General features: G+C 32.8%; 5 protein-coding genes and 1 long non-coding RNA gene across 9 annotated transcripts; 2 read left to right on the top strand and 4 right to left on the bottom strand.

The window, feature by feature from the left end:
• Positions 1–334: 334 nt before the first annotated feature.
• LOC105156536 (zinc-finger homeodomain protein 9) lies at positions 335–1,743 on the bottom strand. The gene has a single exon (XM_011072695.3). It carries the CDS (start codon positions 1,452–1,454, stop codon positions 567–569), a length of 888 nt encoding a protein of 295 aa, XP_011070997.1. The 5' UTR covers positions 1,455–1,743; the 3' UTR covers positions 335–566.
• A 5,994-nt stretch (positions 1,744–7,737) lies between these two features.
• LOC148789275 (uncharacterized) lies at positions 7,738–8,629 on the bottom strand. The gene is made up of 2 exons (XR_016064058.1): positions 8,316–8,629; positions 7,738–7,967 (listed from the first exon to the last, which is right to left on the bottom strand). It is a non-coding gene; the product is annotated as an uncharacterized LOC148789275 (long non-coding RNA).
• CLE45 (CLAVATA3/ESR-RELATED 45) lies at positions 8,627–8,911 on the bottom strand. Its single transcript, XM_011072978.1, has one exon. The coding sequence runs from the start codon at positions 8,909–8,911 to the stop codon at positions 8,627–8,629; it is 285 nt and encodes a 94-aa protein (XP_011071280.1).
• A 2,019-nt stretch (positions 8,912–10,930) lies between these two features.
• On the bottom strand, positions 10,931–15,382 carry LOC105156535 (uncharacterized). Of its 2 annotated transcripts, none has more exons than XM_011072693.3 (8): positions 15,182–15,382; positions 14,349–14,690; positions 13,527–13,598; positions 12,755–12,819; positions 12,393–12,549; positions 11,583–11,672; positions 11,398–11,487; positions 10,931–11,271 (listed from the first exon to the last, which is right to left on the bottom strand). In XM_011072693.3, the coding sequence occupies exons 2-8, from the start codon at positions 14,637–14,639 to the stop codon at positions 11,143–11,145; spliced, it is 894 nt and encodes a 297-aa protein (XP_011070995.1). In that variant the 5' UTR covers positions 14,640–14,690; positions 15,182–15,382; the 3' UTR covers positions 10,931–11,142. The 2 variants fall into 2 exon arrangements, with proteins under 2 accessions (XP_011070995.1, XP_011070996.1); XM_011072694.3 differs by lacking the exon at positions 15,182–15,382 and adding an exon at positions 14,834–15,142.
• Positions 15,383–17,976: 2,594 nt separating this feature from the next.
• Positions 17,977–19,531, top strand: LOC105156534 (extracellular ribonuclease LE). Of its 3 annotated transcripts, none has more exons than XM_011072691.3 (5): positions 17,977–18,124; positions 18,200–18,355; positions 18,419–18,472; positions 18,556–18,754; positions 19,193–19,531. In XM_011072691.3, the coding sequence occupies exons 1-5, from the start codon at positions 18,023–18,025 to the stop codon at positions 19,414–19,416; spliced, it is 735 nt and encodes a 244-aa protein (XP_011070993.1). In that variant the 5' UTR covers positions 17,977–18,022; the 3' UTR covers positions 19,417–19,531. The 3 variants fall into 3 exon arrangements, with proteins under 3 accessions (XP_011070993.1, XP_011070994.1, XP_088733696.1); XM_088877570.1 differs by having other exon boundaries at positions 17,980–18,124; positions 18,207–18,355; XM_011072692.3 differs by lacking the exon at positions 18,419–18,472 and having other exon boundaries at positions 19,193–19,498.
• A 4,571-nt stretch (positions 19,532–24,102) lies between these two features.
• LOC105156533 (extracellular ribonuclease LE) lies at positions 24,103–25,635 on the top strand. The gene is made up of 4 exons (XM_011072690.3): positions 24,103–24,263; positions 24,362–24,517; positions 24,601–24,799; positions 25,186–25,635. The coding sequence occupies exons 1-4, from the start codon at positions 24,105–24,107 to the stop codon at positions 25,407–25,409; spliced, it is 738 nt and encodes a 245-aa protein (XP_011070992.1). The 5' UTR covers positions 24,103–24,104; the 3' UTR covers positions 25,410–25,635.
• The last annotated feature ends 659 nt before the right edge of the window (positions 25,636–26,294 follow it).

The following is a 26,294-nucleotide window of genomic DNA, read 5'->3' as shown; positions in this document are numbered from 1 at the left end:
TTTGGTTTCATTTTTATTTTCAATTTTCTCTTTGTAAACTGTAACAAAAACACATTTGTTTATATACATTCTTTATTAAAATATTTTACTGTCAATATTTCCATCTCAATCATTATTTTTTTTTATATATTTATATATATGTGCAAAATTTAATATTTTTTTATAACAGAAGATTAATTTAGTTTGAATTTTTCCAATTAATGTTCTTTCGATGATCACAAAATGAGAAATCGGATGCCCATCTTCTTTAATTCATCAATTGACATCTTATTAATCACAAATAACAAATTGGTCGAAGAATAGCCGCGGAAATAATTAATATTAACCAAGAAAATTAAACAGAAGCAATAAATATATATAAAAAGAAAAGCAAAAAATAAAAAAGTAAAGACAATGAACTCTCTCTTCCCCCTGAAAAATTGTTAATTAATCTTTATTGCTTAATTATCCTGCATTATATATGCATAACAGTGTTTGATTGCTGTTAATCACTTAGCCAATCAACACACATAATTGGAATTACCTCCACTTAATTTACCTACAATTAAGTGATAACATCCTCAAGATCAAGGTGAAGAAGAAGAAGGCTCATTGTTGGAACCATGAAATTGATGAACTCCATTGCCGTTTTCGGTCTTTCTTTCTTCACTATTTCTGCCACCGTCGCCGCCGCTATTAATCTCCAAGCTTATTACTTTTCCGTTCGCAATGCCGCCGCCGCCGGTGTCTTTCTTGCCGAATGTGTTCTTGTTGTTATGCATCCATACCTTCAGCACCCCTTTCGGGACTCCTATTTCCTGGCAAAACTCTCTTACCGCCACTTCGTCGCTCTTCTGCATTTTCCACCCCAGCTTTTCTGAGAAAGAATGCATCTTTTCCTTCTGTTCTTGACTGAATTTTGTTCTGAACCTCTTCCTGCCAACTGGGTTCTCCGCGGTCGGGGTCACGGGCGCCTGGTGGTGTTCCTCCGCCCCCACCGCCGTGCTTAGGCCAAACAACAGGTGGGCTCCATAAGAAAGTGGAGGCTGAGGCGGTGGTGGTGGTGGGGAGGGTGAAAGAGAAAACCGCTTAGACAAAGGAGGGTGACGGAAATCGAGAAACGGTGGGGTGATTGCGGTGGTAGGGGAGTCAGGCTCCCGGCGGTGGAAATTCCTGTGGCAACCACAGGCGGCGCATTTTAGCGAGGTGGGGTCGGTGGGTGTGGCTGAGGGTGAAGGCATGAACTCCCCACAGCCGTCCACCGCGTGGCCCCCCAGGCTAGCTGCATGGTTCTTCATGCATTCCTTGTAAGTCACCACCAGGGGCGGTGGCGGTGGCGGTGGGCGGTGGTGGTGGTTGATTTCGCCGTTGGTGAAGGATAAAGAGTTGATGGGCTGACCATTTGTGTGTGGTGGGGTATCAATTTCAGTGTCATCAGGACTTTTGGTGGAGGTGGGGGTTAAGTCTAGGTTCATTGGGAAGTGATTTTGAAGAAAACAAAGGCCACAAATCTTTAGGGTTAGGGTTATGGTTCCTAATTAAAGTTGTTGGATTTTGATTTGGTGAACCCCTTGAGCAGCTAGCACTGAGAATGGTGAAAAAACTACACTGATTGGATATGGCAGATTAGGAATTTGAATAAGTTGAGGGATTTTATTGAAGGGTTAGAGTTATGGGAGTAAAGGGGGTGTGGGGTACTTGGAGTTGGGGATAACAACTGGACAAAAGAGTTATAATGTCAACCACTTGTTTATGGGAAATTGGAGGGGTTGGTATTGTAATAAGGGAGGCCGGAGCCAAAATTAAACCCTTTCACAATTCACACACCAACCTTAGTTGTGATGAAATAAATATACCAATCAGTTTTATCAACAATTTCAAGGGAATGAATTCAAAAACTTTACTATTAAATTATTATAATATATTAATATTCTTTATTGTATTGATATATTAATTAAATCAATATAATTTATTATTATTCTTAATTATATGAATTGAATTACTATAGATTATCATCACTGTATTTTAATAAAAATACTGATGGTCATGTATACACGTGGCAGATGCACGGTATGGGAAGAGGACTTGGCCCCTACTATCATCACAACTTATTACATGTGGTGGTTGTAGGGTAATAGAGGTGCGCTATATCTCATAAAATACTTACAAATACAGTAAAATACTAATAGTTCGGCACACTCGATTAGATATCTGTACTTATTAATTTACAATAACCCGATAAAAAGTTAGCTAAAATATAAAATAATATAATTAAAAAATATATGAGAGGGAATCTAGAGATAAGTGTTCGACAATGAAATAGGGGAGAAAAAAGAGAATTTTTATTTTATTTTTGTTTAATTATGCTTCCAAATAATTATTTTAGAGTACTAATCCACTTTCTTAAGAATGTAGACCAAGAAATTAATGAGATATTTAGGTCAAGAAATTAATTAGACACGTGACGACGAAGTTATGGGATGTTAATTACCTAATTTAACTAATGATTTTTCGACATGTTACTTAGACTATGATCATAATTAATTAAATAATATAAGTGGAGGGTAATTAATGGAAATATAAAATTCAAAACACAATTAAATTAAGTTGGGCGTATTGATAATGATGTTGCAATCCAATGCGTTTGATAGATACTGTTAATGCATCATCAATTAGTTGAATGTATAATCACATTTAGTTCCGCAATTTGGCTCTCAAAGTCAAGTCTTATCTACTAAAACAATTATTAGATACCAAAATTAAATAAATAAAATTTCGGGAGTGGAAGATTATTATTTAATTAAGGACCTAATATGCAACAATTTTCACTTAATTAAATGAATTTTATCATATATATATATATATATATAATATAATTTTTTAGCCATAATTCAGTTTTTTGTTTTATTTAATTTAATTAATCTTTAATTAATAAATACTCATGATGACTTACTATAAGTTTGTATTTAATTAATCAAGTGGATTGCTAAGTGTCAAGAGATGAGATAGAAATTCAGTATCAATGGGAAGAAATAAAAATAAATAATAATTCTCCTTTTTTCATAATTTTGTAATATTTACTTATAGAGAATAATTAAGAAGTCTTACAGCCTTCTTGGAATCTGAATATTTATATACGGACGCTAAAAAAAATGAAATGAGTGACGAGAAAAATTAAGTGACAATTTTGATATTGACATTAATTATATGTATTTAGTGATAAAAATATTTATTTTGTCATATCAATAAATTTCATAATTTTAATAATTACTATTATTTTATAAAAATTGTTATCAGCATGAAGTAGTGATAAAACAATGTGCACAAAGCAGTCAATAAATATAATTGGTGACTTTTGTATATTGACGACCAAGTGACAATAAATAATAGTTGTCACTAAGTTGTCACAATAGATGTGTCACTAATTGTATTTAGTGACAACCTTCTACATAATTTTTGTCATTAATAATTACAAAGTGACAAAATAAAAATTATTGTCACCTAATATATATTTCTAGTGATAACTGTAAAATGATGATCACTTGATATTTTTGTGAACAATTTCCAATTCTCTTGTAGTGAGATATATTCCCTTAGGTTGCATTTGAATGTAAGAATTTGAAATTATTAAATTTCAAATTCATAGTAATAAATGCATCGAATTTATTGAAACCGGAATCATACTATGTTGCGATTTACGTCATTGCTACATATATGTATCAAAATTTTCACTACCAAGCTTAAACGAAAAAAGAAAAAGAAAAAGGAAAAGGACAAAGAAGTGTCGCATACACAGACAGCAGAGGTTAGTGCAAGATGCATCAGATTCAGACCCGTAAAACGCGATGTCACGCGAGAATTAACGATTGATGTGTTTTGCTCTTTCATAGATATGGTTGTCTTGTCGGTTTAAAGAAATTTAAAGCGTGTTTAGAGGTTTGAATTTGAACCTGAGTTAATAATTTTAAAGAAACATTTAATCAATATTGAGTCGACTTTGAACTTATCGTAATAATTGTCAACAAATTTAACTAAAAATAATTATTGAAATAATTAAAGTTTATTAATGCTCCATCCCACCCCCCTCCAACCAACTATAAATTTAAAAACCTACAATCATATACTTACAATCTAAATGCAATCTTAATGTTCGAACATATAATGTATATACCGTGTAGGGTCTTCGTTTTTCTTTTTTCTTAAACGGCTTAAAAAAAATAGGACATTGATCATCACACTATGTATATATATATATGTGTATGTATAAATACCATATAACATAAGGACTTTTAACAAAGTTTAGAAAAAGTTAGAAATGACAGATGAGTAAGATTATGAGGTCTTAATTTGGTTAGGAGTCAATGCCTCTAACTAGTGGATTAGGACAATGTCATGATCACAAGCACGCCTAAGTTTGCGACTTCAGCACACTTATGTCCAATTTTACTACAAGTTTCATCAACTCTTCAACTTGATTAATAATTTTCCTATGATATGCAATATTAACATTGATTTGAGGTAAGTTATATATATATATATACATATATTAATTTAAAGTTCAATACAAGGTTGAATCTAGTTTAAAATCTTTAATTTTCTTGAGCTATCCGATTTCAAGCTGTATACTTAAATCATGCTTTCAACATACACAATCGGGTGAGCACTGGGTAAATTCTATTTATAGCCCTTCGATACTTAATGAGTCATTTCAAGGTATTAAGAGAAAGTATTATATAAGTCAATAATGTCTAAACCTATCGATTAGGTTGAGGTCTCATAAAAAAGTTTGAAGCTATGTGTTCGGGTCTCATTGGACGCGTGGGTGGTAGTATTACTTTATGTGAGTTTATTATAATTTATTTCATAGTGTTTAGTTATATTGATCGAATTGATATATTGCTTAATTATTAAAGTATTTACAATTTTCTTAAAGTCTAATGGCATTTTAATCCTTTAACTCGATAAGAAGTGGACCCACATCATTTTATAGGGCAAAATAGAGTTTTGCTTATGTTTGAATTGTTGTTGTTGTTGTTAGTATTTTGTGTCCCTAACCAAAATTCTAGGACATGTCAAAGTGTACATAACTAACTGTATGTTGTCTTCTTTAATGATAAAAAAAACCCACGAATTGAACAGGGTAGGGTAGGTGCATTGGTTGGAGTAGGTGACTGCAAAACAGCAAACAGCAAGAGGAAAAGTTTGCAGTTATGGAAAACACGAGCAATGCAAGACCAGCAATAAATAATCATATTTAATGTCTTGACTGAATAATGAGGCCCGGGGTGGGGGGATTCATATTGCTGCACCTCAACCAACCTGCAGAATAATGCCCAATAATCTCTGAATCTTTAAATGAATTATTAATTACCACTTTTACATATTTCCTTTTTCAAATAATAATTTTCATTTTTTTTCGCACTCATATTTCATTTTTATGCACCGTCTCAAAATATTAAATAGCAATTTTGCTGGTAGCCTGAATTTTGAGTTTGAATCCCAATAACGTGTAAATTGTTGTGCTATTTTAATAATAATTATAATTCTATTATAACCAATTTATTCAAAAATAAGACTGTTACAAGGTATCGCGAATTCGGGGATGAGCAATTAGCATCCATCCGATTTGAGTTTATCAAATACGCGAAGATAAGGATGAATTAGTGGGAATATATCTCAGACCAGCCAAAGTGAGGGTGGATAAGATCCATGTCCTTACAACAGAGGATAGAACTCATAAATATATATATATGTACAGTACTTTGTGATTTGTGTTACCTTTGATATTTTTATTTTTATTGTAAACAAAGTATAATAATTCATTTTTTTTGCACTCAAATTTGTAATTTTAAATTTATTCATGGGATTTTAAACTTAATCTCAATCACTAGACTAATACGTCACTAGTTATTAATTATTTTAGTTTTTTTTTTGGGCTATAAATATCAGATCCTAAAATCTAAAATTAGTGAATGTTCATTTAACTCGATCTAACATTAGAAATACGAATGAAACTAAAATTTAATATTTTATCTAATAAAATTTTAAATTCAATTCGGGTGTAGTAAGAGTATATAATAAAACATATTTTAAAAGATCAAATTAGTACAATGTATAGACTGTAGAAATAGCAACTCGAATTATCCACTGGACTCCTATAGGAAAGATGTCGGAGCATATAGACAACAGAAGCAAAAGAAGAACTATGGAAAAGTACTTGGGAGGAAGTAAAAAATAATCATAGGACAATTGGTGGAAAATATTTAATTATGTTATGTCCAGGACAGTCTTTTCCCATGCATGTCTGTACTTAATAATTGAGGAAATCAAATGTCTCATATCAAGTGACATTAATTCAAGAATTTTGGTTTTTTGCATGAATTTTATTAATAACCACTGATTTTATTTTATTTTTGTATTTATTAAAAGCTATATACGTATATATAGGTCTTATCAGAAGGTTGAGAAAATAATTTTTACTATACAATCATCAATTATATAATTGATTCAGGTCTAATTTTCCAACATTGTTTCAAATTAGTTGGAACTATGGTTAACATTGTAGAATAGGCTAATGATACATTTGGACATGCTGAATATCTGAGTCAAATAAATCATAATTTTGATTCATAAATAATAGAGTATGTGTATTATTAACTATAGAGAAAAACAACATTTGTATGATTTTTTAGGGCAGCAGCCATGAGAACAGGGCCATCCTATCATTTGCAAATGGACTGCGCCCACAAAAGACACTGTTCCCTCGTGTGTCTTTTATTCCTCTGGTTATACTTGTCTCTGTACCACGTTACACCAAGCCAGCACTCAGCATTGATCCTTCTTGATCGTGATTATAGGAGTCCTTTATTACTGTGAAGTATTCGATTGAGTCATAATTATTACAAATTCGTCGTCACAATCCCATGAAAATGTAAAGTGGATAAAAAGATTATAATCAAATTATGAGTCCCATGATTTATCTTATGAGAAAGTACAGTGCATCCCACCTTAAGTTACTGCCTTATTATGATCTCATGATCTATCGTATAATTTTCTCACACAACTAGAAAATAGAAACAAACCAAGAGCTGGATTTTCTAGTTTAGACACAAGTACTTTGTTTTGCATTTTCCAGCAGCTAATTTAACAATCTTGTCATGTTTATATACTTCTTCAAGCACTGCTACTTGGGATGACTTTGCTCCTGATTTGCTCGACTTGTTTTCCTCACAGTTTGACGTTAACGATTGTTTAGAAGCCAACACTAACGCTGTTGACTTCAAACTTCCAAATAGTACTGAAGCTAATAAGGTGTTGTCTAATGTAAGACTAAGTTCATTCCCCTTCGATGTTCTGTTACAAGACAAGTTCATGAACTTTAATTTTGAAGTAAACAAAAAGGTTTAGCTACTTTATAGGAAACTGGATTCGTTGACTATAAATAAATTGATGTAGTGCAAGTTCTTGTACTTGACCGTTGTGCTGGTACTGTTCATTGATTCTTGTACATAAATACCCTGATTTTGTTTTTTCGGACGAAGAACGGTTGATGGATGTGGAAGATATGATGGAATAAAGTCGAAGATTTGTCAATCATTTTTATGTGGCTGATGCGGCATTCACTTGCGTAGGTTAAAAGCATGAATAAATAAGTTACTAGACAACCATCAGTGAGTAAGAGGATAAAAGAATCTGTCTGCCATTTCTGACATGAAGAGAATTTAGGTTCTTGCCACTGTAAAAGGAATATTTGGTGTATGTTGGAATTTGACTGTATTATTCCTGACTTTAATGAACTGTATCAAGCACTATTTTTCGAGGTCTCAAGCGAAGAGTTTGCGTTTGTGACTTGAAACGGCCCACGATGGAAAATATATTGATCGGACAATCCTGGCTGGTGGCAGGGTGGTGGATAGTAAACAGCTTAGAAAGTAACTGTTCTGCTTCTTTCTGTAAGTTTGCCAGTTGGTGATACCTGCTACTTTCAACTGTAGATGGAATAAAGATGCATCAAAATACTGCAACGAATGAATCCTGGTTGCTTGAAGAACTCATGTGATTGATGAATCAATATAAAACCATCCCACAGGAACAAAAATACTCTGGAACAAAGAAAGTGGGTTGGATAGATTAGAAACATTTGATGAATGTTCATTGCTCCAGCACTCCATTGTGATATTTTACAATAATGTAGTCATGTTCAGTTGGGAGCTGGAACAGAAGTTTAAAACATGTTATGGCTTCAAATGTATGATATGGAAGAGAATGGGACAAAGGAAAAACACAAAAAACCCTTACATCTGTTAAAAACCAAGAAATAATGAAATCAAACTGACCAAATCTTCAAAGTGAAAAACCACACATCTTTACGGTATTCACAAGCCGGGCTCCCTTCTGTTGTACTTCTCTATTTGATGCATGCTGGAAATGCTTTGGTTCTGTCACTAAACTTCCATGGGCAGCACCTCACTTTTCTACAACTATACACATAGCTCTACGTCAAAACCTCCAACACAGAAAGACAAAATCCATTCATGATTCAACCAACCACATATGTCTAGGACTTTGTGGTTCATAGTTGTGCATGTCTTCATTCCGACTTCAGTTGCTCTCATGTGATTTTTCACCGAGGCTGTTTATACGTACATCAAGTTCTGTTATGGATGGGATCTGATCCTCTTCGAACTTTCCTTTTGCTTGATTGGTTTGAATCAAATTTCTTGTTTACTGGTGCTGGTTTCTTGTCTGTGTTCAGGTTATTCACATGAACTGCATTGAGGACGCGATGGCTCTTCACCATCACCAGTCGATCCCCTCTATCCCGTCTGAGAGCAAGGTCAGAACGTCTCAATCCACAAACTTCATTTGGTTGCAGTGCCAGTAACCCTACACAAACGAACAACATAAACGCCCTATGGATGTAATGATCCATGGTTTCTTTGGGAGGATAAGGGCGACCAAAGTATGCTTTTTATGGTGAAGTACAAAGAGGATATAGAGGTCTGAGGTTGCAACTCGTCTGTTCCTATGTTCCATTACTCTAGATATATTTCTTATAGGATTTGGAGGGGAATTTAAAGCATAAAGCAGGGAGGGCCCCAGAATCAATACAAGAGTTTCAGATTCATCCTCAATCATATATCTCCAAATCTAAGCAAATTAAGTGTGTTATAGGAAAGAATCTGAATAGAGGATGAATAAAGGTGATTGGAACAACATCCTCAAGAAGCTAAGCATCTTTTTCATTAAGTTTCCCAACATTTTTATCATTTGCTCTGCTTTTGTCTTCTTCAACAAAGGCCAATCCAGTCCTCCTGAAGTCCCGCCCACGTTCCACATCATCCCGTCCTGCATACATGCCACCACAATGCAGTATTATATCAGTTTGCAAGATTCTTGATCTTGGGGTTATTGTTTTAAACCATCCTTCCTTAGTCATTAAGAAATAAGTTTCCTGTTGAGCAGCCAAAACAGAAGATCTGTGAGCAGTCATAAAAAGTAAAATGGGGGCAAGGAAAAGGATTTGGGAATAGAACATCTCCCCTCATAAACAACCAAACATTAACTTTATGCCATTTCAGATCTCACTTTAGAATTCCAAGCTCTCCCCCATGCAAACACCCCCCCCCCCCACACCCACCCAACCCCACCCCCCAAAATAAAGAAAAATAAGTAAAGGGAACCTGGTTTCTTGTGAAAATTTGTTTCTTTTATTTAGTTATGGTGGTGGTTGTTTTTCCAAGTTAGACCAACATCTTTTTCCTTTATCCACTTTATTTTACATTAATCAAATACAAAATCACATGCAAAGTTGGAACATTCTGTGCTTTATTTTGAGTTTGCATTCATGAGATTCGATAGGCGTTTTGAGTTGAAGGGGTGGTAAGTAGTAATGGTCCAACAAATACAGCCCGACTTTGAAAGCTCGCATAAACGGACTTATTCCTTCTCTTTTAATCTTCCAATTTGCGTTCAAAAGAGTCTTTGATCTTCTTACAACTAGTTCTCCAAGGTTCAAGCTGTCAAACAGTGTCTGCACCTGCATTGCATGCTTTGATATGCATTTACCATATCTATGCATATCAGCATAGGAAGCTGATGATGACGGCTCGGGTCCTCTTTGCATGTGTAATGGCCTACACATGAAATCAAGAATCCAATCTTCAAAGAGACCCATATAACTTAACCCCTTCTTCCTCACTGTTTAGGCCTTTATTGCACTTAATCCACTCCTCGTGACAACAAAGACTGAGTATTTGATATATGAGGTTTCGATTTCAAATCCCACAAACTAATATGGATCAGAATATAGAACGCAAAAGGTACAATTCGACGTATGTAAACCGTAATTATGATAAACTTGCACGGCAACTACATAGAATGCAATTCTTTCCAAGAACTGCACTCAAACATTTCTTCAGCCAAATTCCGATTCCGGAAGCTTTGATGCCGTAACTGGATTTGGGGACCACTTCCTTGTACTCATTGTAGGACATGTACATGCTCTAAAGCGCTACTATTAAAACCTTAAAGTGTTCTTCCGACACTCCTCGAAAAGTTATAAATCGCATTAGGAAAAGGAAGATTGTCCTTCAAGTGTCTAGTTCCGCAGGAGAGAGTTGGAGGTGATGCAGTCTCAAAGTAATGACCTTTTAGACCTTTTTAAACATATGGGCTCCATTGCTGATCTTTGGACAATTCCATTGTCCAAGTCCCTACCACCAATTGTAGTTTAAAGGGCAAAAAACCAAATTATCTAAATCTTGCTTGGACCAAGACATAATCTTTACTATGGGGTTATTTTTCTGCAAGAAAAATTATTCTAGAGGAAAAACGGGTCATGGCAAACGGAATGTCACCATAAGGCACCAAGTCTAATACGCTCTGAAGCTTTGCTTTACACTGGTAACGAATCATTCCATTCATTGTAAGTATTAAGAAAAGCAAGAGGTACGGTAGAGGTAAAAATTGAACCAACTGGCAAAGGTTATATTACACAAAAGAAAAAGGTACCATTAACTAAACAGTTTTGACTGATTTTAGGTTGTTCGACAGAATAACCATTGTCAAACTGGTGGATGATGCTCTGAAGACAGTATATACAGATGGAACAGAATGAAAGAAACTCAATGTCAGATGGCCAATAGAGAAACTGTTATTTGATCAAACACGTCCCAGGCGAGGATCAGGCTGTGAAACGACTGCTGGTGCAGCTGGGGCGACAAGGAGACCTCTGCTTTGTGCTGCTTGAACCACTATTGCAAAGCGGGCTGCTGCCAGAGCTGCAGCCTCCTGTTCCAAGCAAATCATAAAGTTATAATGGCAGCTATGCAAAAGTTTGCATTCACATCTAACATTCTTCAGTTCCAAAGGAACTGAAACAAATTCAGAAATGTGAAGCTGTAAAGCAAGATCTACCTGTCTTTGCCTACGGCGCTGCAAGATGCTGATGGCCCAGATCATGATGTAGCAAGGCAAAAGGAAACCAACTACTCGAAGCAAGAATAGCTGAATTCATGAAAGACACGGAAAAATCAGAGTAACATTAACCTTGAGTTACAGGTTCCGAGAAACAGTATAAGTCACAATTCAAATCAACTTACAGAGAAGAGAGTTGATGCATCATCATCTCCTTCGCCATCTCCATCATCAGTAACAGAAAGAGCTTGCCTCAGTAGCAGAAGAGCCATCAACTGCCAAATCACAGCAGCAATATAAATGCATACTTCTCTTATATTTTACAATGAATTTAGTGTCTAGAGCAGTATTTTCAGGAAACTTTCAAGGTCATCCCCTCAATCACTAAGAAGAGATTGGAATAGAGTCAATCCCAAAAGTCCTTTGCAAAAGTAACATAATCCAAATTGTAAAGATTAATTCTGTTTGGATAAACTGTAGGACTGCAAAGATATCCAGCAACCTTCAGATTTACATAACAGTATCCAGATTCAGATTGACAAGGTTCCTTAAGATCCTCTCTTTCTCCCTCTCCCCCACCTTCCCCTCTCCCTCTCCGACAAAGATTTCAAAGAATCACCTTCACCCATCTCTGAGTCCATTGTTCTATTGCAATGCATCAATTTCAATTATTTCCAAAAGAAGCCTGTATCTTCAGATCTGAAGAATGCGTTTCAAAATTAATTAAAGTGAGATGAAAGAAAAAGTGGAAACCCTGAATTAAACTTCTCGTATCAGAGAGATGGCTGTGGCAGGCATTTCATATATATGGTATAAAATATTTTTCTCTACCACATTTAACTTTCCATGGAAAAGGATAAACATAGCGACATTAGACATTGTACCAGAAGCAACCAGGAAGAGCATTTACTGCATGCATCATTTTCTTTTGCAAAACTCTCAAATCAAGTACATTTAAGAAACGTCAATAATGATTTGTTGTGGTAAAGGCTTACGATTAGAGCAGCTGAGCGGCAGAAGGCAGTGCCGCTGTTGTTTGCACCATTGTAGTCATCATAATCAGCTTCAAACAACTGGCGTTCAGCCTCTGTAATTGCAAGAAGGCGAGGATCATGCATATCCAGAGGAGCACCTGAAATTTGCCATACTCCCCTGAAAGACAGAATAGCCACCAAATTAGGATTACAACCATAGTCATGACCATGGACATTTTCCTATCAAAATTAAGCTAAAAAGTAATTAGGGTAGAACTTCTGAATTGTCACTCAAATGTTCATTTCCTTTTTGTGTTGAGGAAGAAAAATTGCTAGCATAAACATTGCAGACTTGATTCTAACATGCGGAAACCAATACTTACCCAATATCAACACTAGCCTCATCAGATGGAGGTCGTGGAGGGGCAGTAAAACCTGGCTGATATGGCTGCACATCAAGATGAAGAAAGTGGCAACATTATGATTGACCATTTTGTGAGAAAACATTTTGTGAGACATACAGATGCACTGCAATAATATGAGAAAACACTAGAATCTGATATGCTTAGAATAAGAAACGATTTTGCGAGCCACACAGATGCTGAGTCTCCTGTTTTTTAAGAATGAATGATAATTACATCAAATGCCACCATCCTCTCACGGTGGATATCCCCTTTGGTGGGTGCACCAATATTTTGAGGTGCATACACAAATGATAAAAGCAGAGGATGAGTTAGCCATATTGGAACAGAACACTAATGCAATTCTAAGGATATGCACCAAGAGCTATAGCTAAATAGAATAGAAGACACTTCAATTTTTCTTCTCTGAAAACAACCATTCTTACTCAAACTATTCCAAGAAAGTCAGTATGTCTGCCTTCACATTGTCATGAACCATAATGATAAATATTTGCCACAAAATTTACTGGTATCTGTCATGTTTGGTAAATTTATTAACAGAACACCTCCAATTACTATTGTTTGCTGGAAAGTATAAAGTTATCAGCTAGTTTTACCATTTTGCACTGTTTGGAATCCATATTGCTTTAAGAGGCTAAATTTCAAGAAGGGTGCCCAAAAAGCTATCCTATTTGGTCTTCAGACACTAACATAAAAATAAACAAAGTAATAAATGTAAGAGAGCATCACATACCTGATGGCAGATCTCACAAGTAATATCTCCCTTCTCATTGCACCAGTGCTGAACACATTTTCTATGAGCATACTGCCAAACAATTAGGTTTCATAAAAACGTTAACTAGCTTATTTGATGAAATAAGATCCTCTGTCAGAAAGGTAAGAGAAAAGTTCACCATAGTAACACAAAGCAAAAGGATAAACTGAAATCTAAACAAGCCATCAAACAGATAAGATTCTGAGCGGAAGGAAGAGTGAAGAGGAGGGGAGGAAAAACCTTTACTATCCATACACAGTATTAAAGGAGAAATGATACCTCATTAAGAAATATAAAGCCAATGAATCAAGGAAAGTTCAAATAATTTTCATTCAAAACTCAAAAGCAAATATTCAAAGTTTTGTAGCCAACCTTACTTTGAGCGATATAAATTCTCGCAAACTATTTGCTTTCTAGTTCCATTTTGCACGAGTTAATTTCTTCTTCTAATGGCGAAAATAATGCTACGCCAATTTGAATACACAAACCTAGAGACTACATGTTACCATCTGGAATGAACTTGTGCAAATTCTATATCACCAAAACCAAAGTACAAAATCTAATCCATGCAATATCCTGTCAGCTCAGATCAGAATACTAGAACACGGAGCATATCTAGAACCGAACACCATTCCAGTTACACAAATTGCATTTACTTTATCATTTCAAAGATCGAAGCTTAGTTTTAGCCCCAACTCCTTGAATCATTTCTGAGAGCATAATTATTCGTTATAATAAGGTAGACTATACAATTAGCACCAACTCAAACCAAAAGAATAAATATCAAAAGAGAGTTTTTACCTTAAGACTTCCACTGCAAGCACAAGGGCTCTCCAAATTTTTGAGAGAATCCTCCTCCTGGCAAATTCGGCACTCCCCCATCCCTATCAGGGGCGCCTTCTCATCAGCATCATCATTGTCCACCACAACCACCACCTTATCATCTTCTGATGCCGTGGATGACGAGGACCCCACCAATTCGGGCTTCTTTCCAGTGGGTGCAAATTCCATCGCCCAAGGAACCGGTTCGCTAGGTCCAACTGCCTCAGGCTTTGGCAGCTGGTCCACATTCACCACCAAATGCTCACCCATTTACAACTTTTTCACAGCACCACCACCCCAAGCAACAAAACACAAGAATTTCTGAACAAAAACACCAAGATATTACAATCTACTAAGTTACCCCTTTCCTTCACAAAGTTATTATCTATTCACCTCAAAATTACAATATAATAAAGCTCGTATCTTTTTTATTTACAAAGCCGTGATACATATATATATTTTACCTGCACATTCAAAAAAACCACCTCAAAGCAAATTCTTGAAACTAAAACGAAAAACCCATTTCAGACAAGACACAGAATAACTCTATGAACCCACGTCACAAACAATTCACACTTTTCTTGATTACACAATCTAAGGCCTAATTCGTGACAAAATTATAGTGGGTATTTCAAGGAAGATTAGAAACCGAAAGAAAATCAACCGATCGCGCTGGAATATGCAGCGGGATCAGAGAATTTCTTTATCTTAGGAAGCCGAAACAAAAGTCAATATCTAATCAAGAAGAATGGAATTCGAAAAAAGAAAAAGGGTAAGCAGGAAAAAGATAAATCTGCGGGCATTAAGAATACCTGGAAGATGAAGAAAGAAAGGGAAATCGGAATGGAAAAGAAATCGCGACTTTTCTGCCCAACCAAAGGAGAAAATAAGGCAATAGATGAGTGAAATGTATTGTGCTATTGTATTGTAGTGGTTATCGCCGTTTCGGCTAATAATGACTTGTTCCCAAATTTTAACATCACTCAGGTCCCCAAGGCCAAGGATAATAACACCGACTCTTCTCCCCCCCTCTCCCTGCAAATATATTTGAAGTTTGGTCTGCTTTTCATTTTTAAATCTTATTTTAGTGTTTCTGAAAGTTTTCTATTGTTTTTTCATGAAAAATAAAAATACATTTAGATTAAAGATTCTGATTTGATTTTCATATAAATATATTTTAGTGTACATTCATAGATAAAATCAAAGTATTTTTTCGATATTATTAAAGCACTTTTATCACTTTAATTATATGTTTGGAGTAGGAATGGGCATTCGGATCTAATTATTTGGTCTTGACCCAATCCCAACAAGTTTCCGTAAAACGGGTTGAGTAGTTTTTACAATTTAAAGTTGGGATAATTATACTCTCCTTTCTTGAGATTTGGTGTAATTACACGTAAATTTTCTATAGTTTAAAAATTTTCATCTAGCACTCTTAAGTTTTACTTAATCTAACAAATAAGTCCCTTCATCAGTCAAAATTCACTAAATTTTTTTATATTAACAAAAAAAATTCGAAAAAAATATTTAACCTTAATTAACTTATTTCTTATTTTTTGCAGGTCAAATAAATCTTTTTATGACCAAATTATCTTCATACATCTTCACTCGTTAATGCATGTGAGGAGATATATTTCACCATTATGAGGATAGTTTAGTTCGAAAAAAATTATTTGACCTGCAATAAGTCATTCGATGGTAAATATTAGTTTTTATTCAATTTTATTGTTAATATCAACAAATTCATGAATTTTGACCAATATGAGACTTATTTATTAGATGGAAGCAAAGTTCAGAAATGTTATATATAATTTTTCAAACTATAAAGAGTTTCACCAAACCTCAAGGGAAGGGAGGTGTAATTATCCCTTTAATCTTTTGGGTGTTTTAAACTAATTGAGACCGTTATCGGTGAGAGGAAGATAATAGAGTTAATGATGAATAGTTTCTCATTGTTTAAGAAATTATCAATATTTCTTGATATGTGATAAAATTATATAATCTTTGTATGAAGACTTGAAATTGTCAACTTTGTCATTGTCGTATTTTTTTCTTATTTTAAAAAAATGAAAAATTATATAAAAAAAAATCAAACTGTGTGGATGAACAAAATTTAAAAGTTATAGAGTAATTGTTCACTTGGTCCATAAAAAAATTTAAAAAATAATAATAAAATTATAAATTATAGTCCACAAATATGTTTTAGTCAGTTCACTATAAAAAACGGATGAAAACCTAACAAAGACTAACGAATTGGGCTATACGACCGTTAAAATCAGTAGGATATAAATAATTTTTCAAACAACGATAATATATTTTTAATTATGACAAGTCTCAAGAAAATTCATTTGTACTTTATTCTAAATATTTATTAATTTCTTTTACAAAATCCAAGCCTTTTTCTTAAAAAAAATAATTATCAAATTTATAATATATTATATATATATATTAAAATAAGAGGAAAAAAATGAACACATGCTTCAGTCCCTAGACCATAGCATATAAAAAAAATATAAAACCAAAATAGTGCTATGATATCTTTTGACTTGATCACACGCTACCTTTCCAATATTTGAATTCTCTCTTTAAATATATAGCTCCACAATCTTATAATCAATCACATATTCTATGCATCATACTTTTCTCTAAATTATTACAAAACCCTCTCCCTCTCTCCACATAAATGTCAAACTCTCACCACATATATATTTTCTACCAATTTAATGTAATTTATCTTCTATAGTATTATAAATAAATAAATTATTTCTTTATAAAAATAATAATTTTATATATTTTTCTATCCATAGATATACTTTTTTTTATTTTAAAAAATACATAGTACTTTACTAATTTTTTCCTATATAAAAGTATTTTGCACATACTACAATATTATTACTTGCAATTTTTTCCTATTTCCAACATCTTCTGGGTCCAGTACGTTCTCCAGTATCTTGCATGATCCGCCATGTGAACACAAATGTGCAAAACTATCGTCACAAAACATGCAATATTGTACTACTTAATCTATACTAATAAATAAGAAAAAACCTTTTTCTCTAATAAATTGTAGTGTCGTAACACCAATTTTATTATTATGTCGATAATATCCTTAATTTTTGTTTTTTTTTCTATGTTGCTTCCTTCCTTTCTTTTTTTTGTTTATTTATTTATTTTTAAGAAATATGGTGGTTGTTTATATATTATTTTTTTTATTCATAATATATTTTAAAATATGCAATATTATATATTATTTATTATATACAAGCAGGACAGCGTGCCACAACGACTAATTAATAAAAGTTAAAAAAAAGAAAGAGAGAGAGAGAGTAGAAAAATACAATAAAAATGGAGAAAAATACAATAAAAATGGAGTTGGGGGGTCAGGCTTTCACGTGCATGATAAGGATATATAATGGAGAATTGATCGAATTTGGTTGAATTAAACCAATCACAAAATAAGTTTATCACAGTTGTTATGTAATTGATCATTTTCTCTGAATTATACATCAATCATACAACAAGTATATTGCACATGCCATACAATTAATTTAAATTTAACTTGAGTGGGTTGGGACTAAAAGTTTCATATATTTATGCCGAGCTTGTCTTGATAATAAACATGAAAGGCGGAGTACTCAGAGACCAAAATACATATGGGTAAATCCGGGTGCAGCTTCATCCTTCTGGAGCTTCTACTGCTTCAATGTCTCATTTCATTGGGACAGGGCTACGATTTCTTTTACTTTGTGCAACAGGTGACTCAGCTATCTACTCTTATTCAACTTGTCACTCAGCTATCTAACCAAACCTAAAATTATCAATTTGTTTAGTGGCCAGGCTCATACTGTGACACCAAAAGAAGCTGTTGCTACCCCACTGCCGGAAAGCCCGCCGCCAACTTCACTATCCACGGCCTTTGGCCTAATTATAACAATGCTACCTATCCATCCAACTGCAACAAGAATAGCCCTTATGATGGAACCAAGGTATTCACAACATTAGTTTCATCCAATTTCTTCACATTTCAATATATATACATTGTTTGTCAGGTTAACGACAACCAGTCAACCACGCTGATAAAAATGGACCGTACAATCGTGGTGGTATATTCCGTTTTTTCTGTGTATGTTATGTACTAAAGTGAAACTATATATGTTTTAATTACTTACATATATATATATTGCAGGTTTCGGATTTGTTTAGTAGACTGGAAGTGAGTTGGGCAACATTAGCTTGCCCGACGAACAACGGGACCAAGTTCTGGAGTCATGAATGGGAGAAACATGGCACTTGTTCTGAGTCAGTTTTAGACCAGCATTCGTATTTTGAAGCTACTCTTAACATTAAGGACAAGGTTAACCTACTTCACATACTCGAAGCTGCAGGTAATGGGTTTATTTTCTCCTTCAACATTTCTTCTACTTGTTATGACTCAGACAAATATTGTTTGGACCATGTTTTTGTTGGAATCTGGAGTTTGAATAAACGTACGTTACATACCTAAACCTACCGGATTCAACCCCAGATAGAGTTGGCAAGCCGGCTCCTTTGGTGACTGGCCGCCTTTGCGGTCGGGGTAAATTTGTAATTTTATAATATTTTTCAAACGACCTCCTAATTATTCATAAATGGCTTTATTTTAATTTTAACAAGAAGAACCTATTCGAGTAAAATCAATTTAAACATTCCTGGACGTAAAATAATCTTTGAATATGTCGTGCATTTAATTTGTAGACATTCTCCGGCAGTGTCAATCGGAAAACTGCTCTAAACATTAGATGATACGTACCCAAAAGTTTGTTTTCTTTGTCCGAACTTTACAGGAATCCGACCAGACGACAATTTTTACAAAGTGGAGGATATTAAGGAAGCCATAAAAGCAGGAACCGGTTATGATGCAGCCGTAGAATGCAATTCTGATCCATCACGAAACGGGCAGCTCTTCCAAGTTTATCTGTGTGTTGATGCTTCTGCCAAAGACTTAATTGAGTGTCCAGTTCTTCCCAAGAGGAAATGCAAGTCCTCCATTCAGTTTCCAATCTTTTAGTGACTTGTTTGGTTGCACAACATCTTATTTGAAATAAACTCTGGATTCTCAGAATTCATGGAACTCATTGTTTGTCGTAAAATTAAGCCCCTATATAATTTGTATTCCACATATATATGCATGGATTCATTTCTTGGGAAAAAGTTATCCTTTAACAATTGCATATTTACCCTCTCTAAAATGGAAAATTACATTTTCTCTAAAGAAACTTTTTAAAATTATGCACCCCTTTTAAAAATTCTTTATTTACAACTGTATTAGTTTGGATGTAAATGTGGAGGCCAAAAAAGAAATTACACAAACTTTCAATTTTACCTCACATTCAGCATTTCTGTATAATTTATTGAAAAAAATAGTTTCCTAATTTTTTTATTCTGTAAGGGGGTAAACGTAATGTATATAAAGTAAAAATGGTGTAATTATCATTAAATATTATTCCTAAATTGTTGTTGTTGGATAAAAAATAGCCGCTGATAATTAAAGAACTAGTCATATTGTTAATAATGGATGTTGAATAAGACATAAAATTGAAAGTTTATATATTTTTTTGTGTTGGGATTAACATCTTTCGTCCAAATTTAATGGAAGTAGTACAGTTGTAAACAAAAATTCATCGAGAGGAGTGCAAGTATAATTTTTAAATTTTTTTTTAAAAAGATGCAATTTCACATTTTTGAAATGATCCTAAATATAATCAAACCCTTATTTTTCTATAGTCACTTGACAACCAAAATTATTCATAAACCTATTAAATCTAAAGCAAATAAAAAATAAAAAACAATGTACGAATCTACTACGCTTGAACAATCAAACCAAGTCAGCAAATATTAATGTAAAATTTTCCAATTTTTTCTTAGTTTCTTTCTCCAAGAGATCGAGTCTAATCTCTTTTCGCTTCGAAGAAGATTATGAGAATCTCTTGGGGACTGCCTTTCTTTATATAATAAGGGAAGAAAATAATATATAACACGAAGACATAAATTTTCCACCATAAAAAAGTTATTTATCGATTAAGAGTTATGGTAAAAATATATATCATTACTTTTAGCCACGACAAATATTTTAGTCATCCTCACAAATATCATAACCAACAACCGTTGCATAGCCGTAATCATAGACTATTTGCTACTGCTATTTTGTTTTTAACCATGACAATTGATCATAATTAAATATTGCATTATCTGTAGAGAGAGGAGGTATCAGTGTAATAATGTCAATATTTATAATGCATGTATATATAATTATTCAAATAATATAAGTAATTTATATAGAAAGATATAGATCAAGACACATAAATGTAATTATTTTTATTATATATTTATTTTTGTCTGTTTTACAGCAAATAGTAGCAAAATGTTTCAACAATTGGTTTTTGTATTTTTCGAATGATTAAAGGATCAATACATGGTTCTCTCCCGACCTCACAAAAAGAGATAAACAAAAAATTACTATGTGATATCTTTACATTTCAAAATACGCCACGACAAGGATCGGCCCGCAACCTTATAGCCACAAACATGTAAGCATTATGCACTTGAATTATTTTGTTTTTATATCATGTATTAAAATCCTGTCAACACAGATATATATGAATATGTCCAACCTCAATTTTCAGCAAGTGCTTGGATCTTGCATATGAAATGTCAAGAACATCGATAAGGCCACGACACATGTGGGTAGAAATGTGGTAGAACATCAGATGAAGACAGTATGATATATTAGTATAGTTACAAAATGTACCTATCTCGTGCAAAGACCAAAATATAATAAAACATTTGTGGGAGGACAACCCTTCACATGCAAGAATAGTAACAATGGTGAAATACACTTTATATTCCTAAACTATATATTTTGTTTTATTTATATTCCTAAAATGTGAAAGATTCTGATAAAATAAGTTGGCATTGATAAAATATAAATTTCCTTCTCACTTACCCCTATACTTTTTTATTCTACTTCCTAAAATATGTTTCATTAAAATATCTCCCCCAAACTATTTTTAGTGATTTGAAATTTTACTTATATTTTATTTTAAAAATAATATTTATAATTTTATATAAATTAAAAAACACAAAAAATATTTATAAGCTCAATATATGCAAATATATTTTACAAAGTAAATAAATGATGTTAATAAAGTACATCTAAATATATGTCAATGCATAATGTATACACTATTATAGAAATAGTATGTTATATAACTTATAAATTTTTATTCAATTACATGTCCATATAATAAAAATATATCATCATAACATTACTTAAAAAATATACAATATTATATATTAACTATATTATAGATTTGCATATTTTATAGTATATATATGTTCAATGTAATATTTTAAATTTATATTGATAATTTATTTTTTTAAAAAATCAATATATATAACAACACAAGCAACAATTATGTAAAAAATTTTACCAGTTGTGCAAGAAATATAAGAATTATAAATTTATGGAGTTTATACAGATTTTATACTCAGTATACAAATTATAAATTTTGGATAGTGTTAATTATAAACAAAATATTTTTAAAATAATTTAGAGCTATATTTAGGAGAATGATTGTAATAGAGATATTCTTAGGAATGTAAATAATAAGGGCATTTTTATCATAAAAAATTAGTGTAATCATGAGGGGCCATTTTGTTATGTTTTCTAATTTAGGGATGCAAATGTACTTTATGCATAGTTCAAGAATGCAAAATGTATTTATACAAAAACTAAAATTCAATCTATGCTTCGTAGATCGTTATATAAAAATTTATATTTACATTATATGAATTCAGTCGAATTTTACGTACCATTCAATTAATTTTTTTTTTTTTTTTGGAAGATATAAATGGCTTGTCGAGCTCCGGAGAAAAATAAAATAATATTTGAATGATGAAAATATCTTTTAAATTTATATATTAGAAGTCTAACTTATCATAGGGGTATTTACACTAAATAAAGAAAATAAGGGTAAATATCACTTTTAGTCCCTTAACTATGTCAGTTATTCACATTTGGTTCCTCATGTTTTCTCTCCATCAGACTTAGTCCCTCAAATTTATAAATTCCATCAATTTTGGTCCCTACAGTTATCCTTTAACGAATTGGTGAAAAAAAAAAAATTTCCACTACCAAAAGAAAATGAAATCGTGACCTAACATCAAAGAATAGATGGCTTCACCACTCCACCAAGTACAACACTCAAAAATTTTACTAAATGAAATATTTTTTAAACATAATTGTAAAATGAAAAACATGTTAAAAAAATATCTTAAAATCAATCAACATCAATGATTATCATTCCATATATCCTAATAATAAAAATTAAAATATTTTTTGTTTTACATTATTATAAAAAATATTTCATTTAGTAAAATAACTTAGTGTACTTATTGGTGGAGTAGTGAGGCTACCCATCCCATCATGCTAGGTCCACATGAGGGATCAAAAGTGATATATACCCAAGAAAATAACGAGCAATTATCAACTGTACACTTTCTCATTTAATTTAAATTGAAGTCCAGATTTGATATTTAATTAAATACATGTTTATTCATGTGCAATATGTAAAAAAGAAATATAACGCACGTATCTTTTCATGTAAAGGATATAAAGCGCATGCATTTGATAATTATATATAAATAGGATAAATTGTAACGGCCTCCCATGAGATTTGGCATAATTATGAATATTTCTTATTGTTTGAAAAATTATTAATACTTCCCGATTTTTAACAGTCGTCTAACAATTAGTCTAATCCATTAGGTGTCCATCCATTTTTTATAGTGAACTAACCAAAATGTCTTGTGGATTAAAAATTAAATTTTTTTTTATTTGTTTAGTTTTTTTTTATGGACTAAGTGGATAATTTTTTATAATTTTTAAAATCTTTTCATTCATCCAGCTCGGTTTTTTTATAAGTTTTTAATTAAAAATTAAAAATATAGTAAGGGCAAAGTTGATAATTTCATATACCCATAGGATTAGATAATTTCATAAAATATTAAAGGATATTTATAAATTTTCAAACAATGAGGAATATTCATAATTATACAAAATCTTAGAAAAGCTCATCGTAGTTTATCCCATATAAATATTGTAAGGCTGCCAAAAAAGAAACTGCATACATATATATATATATATATATATATATACGTACAAGCCTAATCCGTATTTAAATGTAATCTGACTATCATCGTACACATAATATACTAGCATATCACTTTGGTTTTAATTAATAAATTAATAATATTTTCCATGTACGCACCTACACGAGTATCTACTTAACGGGAAATACAATAAAGAACACCACATATTGAGATGATAAAATCTTGGACCTATGATACAATCAATTGCCACAAGAAAATCTACATGCACCTCATAAAATAATAATATTGTTATCAATTATTTAGCAAGTATATATAATTATGTGGTTGGTCACTTTTTCTAAACTTTACACCAATCACACAGTAAATGTATTGCACTTGACATATGATTGATTTAGTTTAGGCTCAAACCCGATCTAGGCTAGAATTTACCGTAAAAAAAATTCTTATACAATCGAAATTATTTTGTAATTATGACAAATATCAGGGATAGAGATGTATTCACCCTAGTAATAGTACAAGAAGGCACACTTGGTGATAAGGCTACGGTGGTTCTTGTTTGGATTGTGATGAAGTTTGGTTATAAATATGGATGGCGAAGGGCTGAGACCTCTCACACCAAAATACACCAACATGGCGAAATCCAGCTGGTTCATCCTTGTGGAGCTTCTTCTATTACTTGAGTGTCTCTCACATTTGAGCATTTCACAGGGACAGGGCTACGATTTCTTTTACTTCGTGCAACAGGTAACTCAGCTACTCTTATTTGACGACTTGCTACATAAAGAAAGTCGTCTATCATATTCATCTATGTATGTTCCATCTAAAAATATCAACTTATTTAGTGGCCAGGCTCATACTGTGACACCAGAAAGGCCTGCTGCTACCCGACCACTGGAAAGCCCGCTGCCAACTTCACTATCCACGGCCTTTGGCCTAATTACAACAATGGTAGCTATCCATCCAACTGCAACCCGAATAGCCCCTATAATGCAACCAAGGTAATTAACATTAATTTCTTCGCATTTCAGATGTATGTATGTATGTATGTTTGTCAGGCTAATGACAATTTTACGGACTACAGATTTCGGATTTACTTGGCAAAATGGAAGTGGATTGGCCAACATTGGCTTGCCCAACGAACGGCGGTACCAGATTCTGGACTCATGAATGGGAGAAACATGGTACTTGTTCCGAGTCAGTTCTAGACCAGCATTCATACTTTGAAGCAGCTCTCAACATTAAGAACAAAGTTAACCTCCTTAAAGTCCTCGAGGATGCAGGTAACAATTGTCCATTTTCTCCTTCAATATTTGCTTCTCATCATTTTTCTAACTAAGATCTATACGTCTAGTAATTTTGACCACGTCTTGATCCAATTAAAGCAACTATAGAAAAGTTTATATATATATATATATACATATATTTATACTGACTAATTATCATGGCTAATAAGTAAAATATCTCGATGAACATATAGTACGTCGCGTTGATTAATCATAGGTGCATGCGTTGATGGTTATTGAATGTTGTTTTCACAAATGAGACGAAAATTAAATTGTAGCTAAAATTCATTAAAAATGTTTTGATCATTTAAGTTTTTACAATAATTATTTGACTACGGCTAATAATATTAAAAAAAAGCTGTCTTTATACGAATATATTGCAGGAATCCAGCCAAACGACCAGTTTTACAGGGAACCTCAAATAAGGGAAGCCATAAAAGCTGGAATTGGTTACACTCCAGCCATAACGTGCAATACTGATTCATCGAAAAACCGACAAATATTAGAGATTTATCTGTGTGTCGATGCTTCCGGCAAAGACCTAATTGAGTGTCCTAAGTTTCCTACTCGCTGCAAAAAACCGCCCCTTCAGTTTCCGATCTTTTAATTTAGTGACTTGTTAGCTCATTTTATTTGAATAAACTCTTTGGATTCTATGAATTCAGAGAAGTGATTGTATGTTGTAAAAGTTGTGCCCGTACCAGCACAGCTTAGAGTCATTGTATCGAGAATAATATCAATAGGTGTTGTTCCATATTGGACAAGGCGTATTGAAATGTTTTTTCTCGTACGATTTGGATTAAATGTATTGTGTGATGCTGTATTAGTCTTCATTGGCGTTCTTTACTCCAAATTATGCTTTAATTATTCCACTTTAAATATATAAATAGTTATCTGGATTCCATTGGCTAACTCGGGTAGATTGATTTAATGTTAATAAGGATAAATTATAAATATCGTGTTGTTGTTTAAAACTTACAAATCCTCTACTTTTTTAAAATTTATCTAACAACGAGTTCATTCCTTTAGCCTCAATTATGATTTCATTGAATTTTTGTGATAAATTAACCAAAATATTCTTCTAGATTATTAATTATAATTTTACATATTTTTTAGAATTATAAATAGCCCCTCTCAAATGAAAAATAATTATGCAACCTTAGACGTGAGGTGTACTTACTTTACTCTTACTGAAATTTAAAAAAAAATAATATTTGAAAATATATTAAAACAAATGGGTGGGTGAAATAAATCATCCACGGGGTATATTAGTCCATAAAAATATTTTAAAAAATTTTCAAACAATGAAAAAATATTTGTAATTAACCTTGCGGTAGCTCTAATTTACCATGTTTTAAAACATCATCCAAGGGCTTTCTTCATTAAACAAACAAAAAATCAAAACAATTTATGAATGTCCCATAATTAAACAATCAAACCAAGTCACGAACCCTTAAATAAAATTTTCCAAACCTTAATTAATCAGTTTCCT

Source organism: Sesamum indicum, linkage group LG2 (assembly GCF_026168435.1).
Source record: "Sesamum indicum cultivar Baizhima isolate 11 linkage group LG2, ASM2616843v1, whole genome shotgun sequence".
NCBI classification, from domain to species: domain Eukaryota; kingdom Viridiplantae; phylum Streptophyta; class Magnoliopsida; order Lamiales; family Pedaliaceae; genus Sesamum; species Sesamum indicum.
The sequence above is the reverse complement of the archived record's forward strand: the minus strand, read 5'-3'. Positions and strand labels throughout refer to the sequence as shown.